This window comes from Hyla sarda, chromosome 10, assembly GCF_029499605.1.
Source record: "Hyla sarda isolate aHylSar1 chromosome 10, aHylSar1.hap1, whole genome shotgun sequence".
Classification (NCBI taxonomy): Eukaryota; Metazoa; Chordata; class Amphibia; order Anura; family Hylidae; genus Hyla; species Hyla sarda.
In genome coordinates, this window is record NC_079198.1 from 141,064,305 (window position 1) to 141,074,994 (window position 10,690).

The 10,690-nt window shown below is 46.6% G+C and overlaps 1 protein-coding gene across 1 annotated transcript; it reads left to right on the forward strand.

Annotated features, from left to right (window-relative positions):
- Positions 1-9,610, forward strand: ICMT (isoprenylcysteine carboxyl methyltransferase). Its single transcript, XM_056543387.1, has 5 exons — positions 1-253; positions 1,399-1,487; positions 1,757-1,926; positions 3,719-3,936; positions 5,618-9,610. Exons 1-5 carry the CDS (start codon positions 41-43, stop codon positions 5,798-5,800), a joined length of 873 nt encoding a protein of 290 aa, XP_056399362.1. The 5' UTR covers positions 1-40; the 3' UTR covers positions 5,801-9,610.
- Positions 9,611-10,690: the final 1,080 nt, after the last annotated feature.

The following is a 10,690-nucleotide window of genomic DNA, read 5'->3' on the forward strand; positions in this document are numbered from 1 at the left end:
CCGGAAGTGTGCGGCCGGCTTCCTCTTTGCCTCCTCCAAGATGGCCGGCAGGGGGCTGGTAGTGGAGGGCAGAGTCAGTGTGCTGAGCTTCGTGCTCGGGGTGTCGGTCATCTTTCTGCCGTTCATCACCAGCCGGTACACGGAGCCGGAGCAGACCCTGCTGGGCACCACCCCGGGCAGGATAACGCTGGGACTGTTCGTGGCGCTTGTGAACGGGATCCTCGTGTTCCTGTACCGGGCGCATCTCTACCAGGTACCGGGGAAAGGGTTAACATCCTGCAGGGAATGACAGCTGCTCCTGGGCATGCTGGGAGTTGTAGTTCTATGGAGTGTAGGGCATGCTGGGGGTTGTAGTTCTATGGAGTGTAGGGCATGCTGGGAGTTGTAGTTCTATGGAGTGTAGGGCATGCTGGGGGTTGTAGTTCTATGGAGTGTAGGGCATGCTGGGGGTTGTAGTTCTATGGAGGTGTGGGGCGCGCTGGGGGTTGTAGTTCTATGGAGGTGTGGGGCGCGCTGGGGGTTGTAGTTCTATGGAGGTGTGGGGCGCGCTGGGGGTTGTAGTTCTATGGAGGTGTGGGGCGCGCTGGGGGTTGTAGTTCTATGGAGTGTAGGGCATGCTGGGGGTTGTAGTTCTATGGAGGTGTGGGGCGCGCTGGGGGTTGTAGTTCTATGGAGGTGTGGGGCGCGCTGGGGGTTGTAGTTCTATGGAGGTGTGGGGCGCGCTGGGGGTTGTAGTTCTATGGAGGTGTGGGGCGCGCTGGGGGTTGTAGTTCTATGGAGGTGTGGGGCGCGCTGGGGGTTGTAGTTCTATGGAGGTGTGGGGCGCGCTGGGGGTTGTAGTTCTATGGAGGTGTGGGGCGCGCTGGGGGTTGTAGTTCTATGGAGGTGTGGGGCGCGCTGGGGGTTGTAGTTCTATGGAGGTGTGGGGCGCGCTGGGGGTTGTAGTTCTATGGAGGTGTGGGGCGCGCTGGGGGTTGTAGTTGTATGGAGGTGTGGGGCATGCTGGGGGTTGTAGTTGTCAATCTTCTGGCTGCCTAGTTGCAGCTATTGTGGCCCTTCAGCTGTTAGATAACTACAACTCCCAGCATGCCCAGGATTTAAAGGTGTCGTCCAGGGAGAGCAGTGATCCCCAACCTCTGGCTCTTCAGCTGTTGCAGAACTTCAACTCCCGCCCTCGTGCTGTCAGGGTTTGCTGGGAGTTGTAGTTCCCCAATTGCTAGAGAATCGCCTGTCAGAGAACAGAGAGCGCAGGTCACATGACCTCCAGGTCAGCGGAGGGGAAGAAGGTTTAAGGATTAGAGGAGATTTCATCTAAGAGGATCAGACTAAGGGGGGGGGGGGGGGGTCACTGCTGATCACATGACACATCACCATGGTAACTGCCCTCTATACCCGCAGGTCGCCATCAGAGCAGCGTTCTTAGGTTTTGCGTTCGGCTGCGGTTTGTTGGTGAGCATCACCCAGTCACCATGGAGACACTTCGGGTGGTGAGTATCCTATAGGTGGAGGCAATATGGCGGATATCCGGGGGGGGGGGGGGGGTTCACTCCTCAGACCTGTGGGGATCCCTCCGGGGGGGGGTCACTTCTTACTCCACGCGCCTTTCTCCTCAGCTGTCAATCTAATCTGACCTTTTCTCTCTATAAGTCAGACGTATGCCATTAACCCCTCCCCAGCCGTCTCCTTGTCCTGAAGTGCCATCATTGAGCAGGTTTGTCTCATTTTGTGCCGGTCTGACGTCCTCTCTCTCCCGCAGGTACATGTGCTCACTCTCCTTCTTCCATTACTCTGAATATTTAATAACGGCGCTGAACAATCCTAAGAGCCTGTCCCTGGACTCCTTCCTGCTGAACCACAGTCTGGAGTACACGCTGGCCGCCATCTCCTCCTGGGTGGAGTTCACTATAGAGAGAACACTGTGTCCAGGTGGGTTTCCGTGTTAGTCCTGTAGAGGCCATAGGCCAGTGGTCTCCAAACTGCGACTTTTCAGATGTTACAAAACTACAACTCCCAGCATGCAATGGGGGAGGGGGGTGGCTACAGTTTGGCTCTGAAGGTGCACAGTTTGGAGACCACCGCTTTAGGCGCTGCCGTTTCAGGTTGTATTTTCCTTTTCACACAAATAGGGATATAACAGCAGTTGTATAAGACCAGAATAATACTGTAATTATAAATAAAATGACAAGAAACACGTTTCGATCCGCTATACTGGGACAGTCATCAGACACGAACAACTGTTCCACCATATAGTTATATATCCATAATATCCCCAATAGCAATGTGGTGTAACAGGTGATGTTTATGTCTGATGAAGGTTCCGGTACACTGGACCAAAATGCGCTGCCTGTGATTTTAGGTATTTATAATAAAAGGCTTATACGAATGACGTAAGATTACAATCAGCGTGTTTCGTCCACTATACTGGAACCTTCATCAGGGATAAATATCACCTGTTACTCCACATGGTTCTATATGTTATGGGATATTATGGATATATAACTACCGTATATACTCAAGTATAAGCCGACCCGAATATAATTTTACCCCAAAAACCCAGGAAAAGTTATTGACTCGACTATAAGCCTAGGGTGGGAAATACATCATTCCCCCCCCCCCCCCCTGTCATCATCACCGCCTGTCAATCCCTTCATCAGTGGTCTTCAACCTGCAGACCGCCAGATGTTGCAAAACTACAACTCACAGCATGCCCGGACAGCCATCGGCTGTCCGGGCATGCTGGGTGTTGTAGTTTTGAAACCTCTGGAGGTCCGCAGGTTGAAGACCACTGCAGCCTTCATCATCATCCAGCCCCCTCTTTTTGTTTTGTACTCACCTCCCCTCGGCGGGAAGTTAGGGTGAGCTGGTCCGGGTCATCTATGCTGCAGGGACCGTCCGGTGGGGAGGGTTAGTCATTGCGGGCTGTCCATTTTCACCGGGGGGCCTCTTCTCCGCACTTCGGGCCCAGTCCCGGACTAGTGACGTTGCCTTGACGACGACGCACAGGGACGTTCAAGCGCAATGTCCCTGTGCGTCGTCGTCAAGGCAACGTCACTAGACCGGGACTGGGCCCGAAGTGCGGAGAAGAAGCCCCCCTTCCCCCTGCAGTGAAAAGGGACAGCCCAAAACGACTAACCCTCCCCACCGGACGGTCCCTGCAGCATAGATGGCCCGGACCAGCTCACCCTAACTTTACGCAGAGGGGAGGTGAGTACAAAACAAAGGGGGGGCTGGATGATGATGAAGGCCGCAGTGGTCTTCAACCTGCAGACCTCCAGAGGTTTCAAAACTACAACACCCAGCATGCCCGGACAGTCGATGGCTGTCTGGGCATGCTGGGAGTTGTAGTTTTGCAACATCTGGCGGTCCGCAGGTTGAAGACCACTGATGAAGGGATTGACAGGCGGAGAGTTCACTCGAGTATAAGCTGAGGGGGGGGTTTTCAGCACGAAAAATCGTACTGAAAAACTCTGCTTATACTCGAGTATATACGGTATGTGGTGTAACAGTTGTACCACAGATTTTATGTATTTATAATAAAAGGATTTAACTGGTCTCATAAAATCATTTGCAGAAAATGCACAATTCAACCTGAGACCTACAAGTGCCTAAAGCAGTGGTCTCCAGAATTGGCAAAACTACAACTTCCAGCATGCCCTGACAGCCATTGTCCCCAGGGTTTGAAGCTTCTGTATCCTGACCCCATGACCTTGTTTTACAGAACTGAAGCAGATCACATGGCTGAGCATCATCGGGCTGGTCATGGTTCTCTTCGGGGAGTCTCTGAGGAAATCTGCCATGCTCACAGCCGGATCCAATTTCAATCACATTGTTCAAAATGAGAAATCGGAATCGCACACTCTGGTGACCAGCGGCGTCTACTCCTGGTTCAGACACCCGTCCTACGTGGGCTGGTTCTACTGGAGCATTGGGACCCAGGTAAAAGCTTTCTTTATTCTTAAGGGGTCATCCGGAATGAGAAAAACAGCTGATTTATACACAAACAGCGCCACCCCTGTCCTCAGGTTGTGTGTGATATTGCAGTTCAGTTCCATTGAAATGAATAGAGCCAAGATGTTATACCACACACGACCTGAGGTAGGTTATGGTGCTGTTTCTGAAAGTAATTAGCTCTGTTTTTTAATTCCTGAATAAACCCTTTAAGCCCCAAATGTATGACTGCCCCATGCCTCTAAACTCATCAGCAACGATCCCATTACTACCGCTCTATACATATAACTGCTGATCACTCCAGTGTCGCCTTGGATTGCAGTAACTCCATTAAAGTGCTGTCTATTGATGCCTGGAAATATCATAACAGTAATATCTAAGTATCCTGCAATTATCTAATGTTCGGACAAAGATTTCCTGTATTGTATAAAGAACCATTCCACTTAGAGCAAATCAGAAAGTTAATGCTGCTATAATCATAAATAAATTATATGGTAAAATTATAGAAATTCTAATACTGCTCCTATATACAAGAATATAACTACTATAATACAGCTCCTATATACAAGAATATAACTACTATAATACTGCTCCTATATACAAGAATATAACTACTATAATACTGCTCCTATATACAAGAATATAACTACTATAATACTGCTCCTATATACAAGAATATAACTACTATAATACTGCCTCCTATATACAAGAATATAACTACTATAATACTGCCCCTATATACAAGAATATAACTGCTATAATACTGCTCCTATATACAAGAATATAACTGCTATAATACTGCTCCTATATACAAGAATATATCTACTATAATACTGCTCCTATATACAAGAATATAACTACTATAATACTGCTCCTATATACAAGAATATAACTACTATAATACTGCTCCTATATACAAGAATATAACTACTATAATACTGCCTCCTATATACAAGAATATAACTGCTATAATACTGCCCCTATATACAAGAATATAACTACTATAATACTGCCCCTATATACAAGAATATAAGTACTATAATACTGCTCCTATATACAAGAATATAGCTACTATAATACTGCTCCTATATACAAGAATATAACTACTATAATACTGCTCCTATATACAAGAATATACCTACTATAATACTGCTCCCTATATACAAGAATATAACTACTATAATACTGCTCCTATATACAAGAATATAACTACTATAATACTGCCTCCTATATACAAGAATATAACTACTATAATACTGACTCCTATATACAAGAATATAACTACTATAATACTGCTCCTATATACAAGAATATAACTACTATAATACTGCTCCTATATACAAGAATATAACTACTATAATACTGCCCCTATATACAAGAATATAACTACTATAATACTGCTACTATATACAAGAATATAACTACTATAATACTTCTCCCTATATACAAGAATATAACTACTATAATACTGCTCCTATATACAAGAATATAACTACTATAATACTGCTCCTATATACAAGAATATAACTACTATAATACTGCTCCTATATACAACAATATAACTACTATAATCCTGCCCCTATATACAAGGATATAACTACTATAATACTGCTCCTATATACAAGAATATAACTACTATAATACTGCCCCTTATGTATCATTCTTACAGGTTCTGCTGTGTAATCCGGTTTGTCTCATCGGCTACACTCTGGCGTCCTGGAGGTTTTTCCGTGAGCGGGTGGAGGAGGAGGAATTCTCGCTGATCCACTTCTTCGGGCAGGAATACGTGGATTATAAAAGGAATGTTCCCACAGGTTTGCCGTTTATAAACGGGGTCAAGGTGGAGCCATAAGATGGCGCCGCAGCGCACAGTGACGCTCTTCCTGGACCCAGCAGACCCGCTCCCGGCACATGAGGATACGTAGACGACGTTCTTGAAGTCTCTTTTTTTTTTCTTTAAATCAAGAGGATTCACGAGGGGCTACGACGATTCGGCCACACGAGCGGATAATTTTTATTATTTTTTTTTTTTTCCGGAATCTTCTGTCACAATACAGGGAGGGGGAGGGGTGAAACATTTTCTATAGAACATTTTATATATAAATTTATTTAATGACGTTGATCCGGACAAAAGACGTATGCATGGATGTTAGAGACGCCAAAGCCGATGTGCGCGCTCCTGATGGGGGTTGTAGTAGTGCAGCGACTTTAGAAATCCTACAGATCGGAGACATTTTGTGGGCTGGGGGGGTAACTTCTCTGAGGGGGCTGAATCAATACGGGTTGTAATGGAGTATTTATGAATTTGGAAGAGATATTCTCAGCACTTGGATATATCAAAATATTACGGGACCCCCGACTGCGAGAGGAGGTGGAGGACCACTTTAGATTTTTCCATTCACATGGATGCTCCTGGCTAATTCCTTCTGCAGGGGACTGAGAGAGACAGCAGGGGGCGCCGTTGTGAAGGGGTCACAACAGTGTTTCCCAACCAGGGTGCCTCTAGCGGTTGCAAAACTACAACTCCCAGCATGCCCGGACAGCCGTTGGCTGTCCGGGCATGCTGTGAGTTGTAGTTTTGCCACCACTGGAGGCATCCTCTTTAGGAAACAATGAGTTGCAGAAAAAAAACATACTTGCCTATCCCTGATCCTCGCAGCTTCATCCAGTCCCCTTATTTTCCTGTTTCCAAAATGAGTGCTGGGTGCAGGACCTTCTGGCTCAGCCAATCACTGGGACCGTACACCACTACGGTCAGTGATTGGCTGAGCCGGAAGGTCCTGCACCCTGCAGGAAGAAGACTGGATGGAGCCGAACGAGAGCTGCAGGGGACCAGGGCAAGGTGAGTATAGTTATATTTTTGGGGGGGGGATTGTTTGTAATTTTTTTTTATTTAAAAATAGTTTTTTTGTTTCATTTTTTTAAATTTTTTTTAATGGGGCTCAGTACAGTGTTATTGTTCATGCTTGGGCCGAAATACCTCATTTAACCCCTTGCCGCCAATGGACGGTCAATAACGTCCATTTGCGGCTCCAGAGGCATGACGCTCGCTCAGCAGGTGATCGCGCATCATACCCGGTGGGTCCCGGTTGCTGTAAGCAACCAGGACCCGCGTCTGACGCCGGATATCGCCGATCAGGCTGATGTCCGGCATTAACCCTTTAGATCGCCGCGTCTAAAATGAAAGTAAACACTGCCGGTTAGCTCGGTGGTGCTGTTCGGGACCGCCGCGGTGAAATCGCGGCACCCCGAACAGCTTGCAGGAAGCGAGGAGGATCCCTACCTGCCTCCTCGCTGTCCGATTGCCGAATGACTGCTCCGTGCCTGAGATCCAGGCAGAAGCAGTCGATAACACTGATCAATGCTATGCTATTGCATGGTGGTGATCAGTGTAGGAAATCAGTGTGTGCCGTGTTATAGTGCCCTATCAAGGCTATAACATTGCAATAAAAAAGTGAAAATAAAGTGTTAATAAATGTGAATTAACCCCTTCCCTAATAAAAGTTTGAATCACTCCCCTTTTCTTATTTAAAAAAAAAGTGTGTAAATAAAAATAAACAAACATATGTGGTATTGCCGCGTGCGTAAATGTCCGAACTATAATAATATATAATTAATTAAACTGGACAGTCTACGGCGTACATGTAAAGAAATTCCGAGATCCAAAAAAGTGTATTTTTGGTCACTTTTTATACCATAAATTTTTTTTTTATAAAAAGTGATCAAAAAGTCCGATCAATACAAAAATGGCACCGATAAAAACTTCAGATCACGGCGCAAGAAAATGAGACCCTCATACCGCCCCATACGCGGGAAAATAAGAGTTATAGGGGTCAGAAGAGGATATTTTTCAACGTATTCATTTTGGTGCATGTAGTTTATCATTTAAATGTTTTAATTTTTTATTAGTAGTAAAATAAAATCAAACCTATATAAATTTGGGTATCCTTGGACCTACAGAAAAAAAAAAGATGTAATTTATACCGAAAACTGCACTGCGTAGAAACGCTAAAAATTACAAAATGGCTTTTTTTTTTCTTTCAATTTTGCCCCACAAATTTTTTATTTTTTTTTCTATTCTGGTTACGCTGTAGATTTTGTGGTGAAATTATTATTGGTATTATCAAGAAATAGAAGCGCAGAGCTAATTTCTTCCAGAAACAGCCCCACCCCTGTCCTCAGGTTATGTGGGTCATTACAACTTGGCAACATTCACTTCAATGGAACTGAGCTGCAATACCACAAACAACCTAAGGACATGGGTGGTGCTGTTTTTGGAAGAAATAGTCTGTTGTGTTTTTTTTTTTTTTTCCCTGGATAACACTTTTAAAGGGGTACTCTACTGCTAGACATCTTATCCCCTATCCAAAGGCTAGGGAATAAGATGTCTGATCGCGGGGGTTGCGTTGCTGGGGCCCCCTGCAGTCTCCCATAGCACCTGGTGTTCCAAACAAACACTGGGTTCCTGCGGCAGTGGCCATGACATCACGGCCATTCCCCTCATGATGTCACGTCACGCCTCCATTCATGTCTATTGGGGGGGGTGTTGGCGGACACGCCCCCTCATAGACATGAATGAAGGGGGCGTGGCCATGACGTCAGGGCCTCCAGCTCCGAGTGTTCTGAAATAAATGTTCTGAACACTGGAGTACCCCTTTAATGCACTTTCCTGTGGGTGAGATGTCTCCTCGCTGAGCTCGGCGCCTCGTCTTTTGGGTGTATTCAATATGGCCGCCACAGTATTATTCAGCATTGGCCACATCTACATCTATCAATATGAGCAATGACTGAATTCTATTGTGACACCGTAATAAGAGATGATGGGCGCTGCCTGAGGAGATGCCGGTCACGGATGGGGCTCCCGCTCTTCTATGTCTTCTATCCTCTTCTGTCATGGTGGGGGGAGTCGTCTTCTATCCTCTTCTGTCATGGTGGGGGGAGTCGTCTTCTAGTGCAGATATAAAGGAGGCTGCTGCCTCTGTTCACTCCTATGATAGGGCAAGGAAATGGGCAGAATCATGGAAATATCAGTCATGGAAGCTTGTCAGTCCCTGGCATAAAGGGGAACTCTGTCTTAAGCCCAGGGTGCAGGCCTGGTCCATAAACAACTCAGTATTAAAGGGGTACTCCACTGTTCAGCATTGGGAACAGACTGTTCCGAACGCTGGAGCTGGCCCCGGGAGCTCATGACATCATAGCCCCGCCCCCTCATGGCGTCACACCCCGCCCCCTCAATGCAAGTCTATGGGAGGGGGCGTGACAGCTGTAGGCACACTGGTTTTCCCGGATATCACTGCGCCGTTCTGTGGATGACATCATATGAGGCTCTGATCTTCACCTGGACGCCGTATACCGCACCCGCTGGGGATTTCAGCTCCGTATTTATATTGAGATGTGTCAGGTCTGAATTCATCCTTTTTCGTATCCATATAAAAGTTTAGATCGATTTCTTAGAATGTTGAGTAGTTTTTAGTTTTTTCATGTTTTTGTCTATTTTTGTACTGATTTTGAATTATTTTGTGTCTTTTCCATTCACTTTCAGAGCTGATTACAAAGTCCTGCTGGTTCTGCTCAGAATTGACTTAGTCGGGCATATAGGTCCTTATACACACAGAGCACATCCAGCCGAGCTTATAGGTCCTTATACACACAGAGCACATCCAGCCGAGCATATAGGTCCCCATACACACAGAGCACATCCAGCCGAGCTTATAGGTCCTTATACACACAGAGCACATCCAGCCGAGCTTATAGGTCCTCATACACACAGAGCACATCCAGCCGAGCATATAGGTCCTCATACACACAGAGCACATCCAGCCGAGCATATAGGTCCTTATACACACAGAGCACATCCAGCCGAGCATATAGGTCCTCATACACACAGAGCACATCCAGCCGAGCTTATAGGTCCTCATACACACAGAGCACATCCAGCCGAGCTTATAGGTCCTCATACACACAGAGCACATCCAGCCGAGCATATAGGTCCTTATACACACAGAGCACATCCAGCCGAGCATATAGGTCCTCATACACACAGAGCACATCCAGCCGAGCTTATAGGTCCTCATACACACAGAGCACATCCAGCCGAGCTTATAGGTCCTCATACACACAGGGCACATCCAGCCGAGCTTATAGGTCCTCATACACACAGAGCACATCCAGCCGAGCATATAGGTCCTTATACACACAGAGCACATCCAGCCGAGCATATAGGTCCTTATACACACAGAGCACATCCAGCCGAGCTTATAGGTCCTCATACACACAGAGCACATCCAGCCGAGCTTATAGGTCCTTATACACACAGAGCACATCCAGCCGAGCTTATAGGTCCTCATACACACAGAGCACATCCAGCCGAGCATATAGGTCCTCATACACACAGAGCACATCCAGCCGAGCATATAGGTCCTTATACACACAGAACACATCCAGCCGAGCATATAGGTCCTTATACACACAGAGCACATCCAGCCGAGCATATAGGTCCTTATACACACAGAGCACATCCAGCCGAGCATATAGGTCCTCATACACACAGAGCACATCCAGCCGAGCTTATAGGTCCTCATACACACAGAGCACATCCAGCCGAGCATATAGGTCCTCATACACACAGAGCACATCCAGCCGAGCTTATAGGTCCTCATACACACGGAGCACATCCAGCCGAGCTTATAGGTCCTTATACACACAGAGCACATCCAGCCGAGCTTATAGGTCCTTATACACA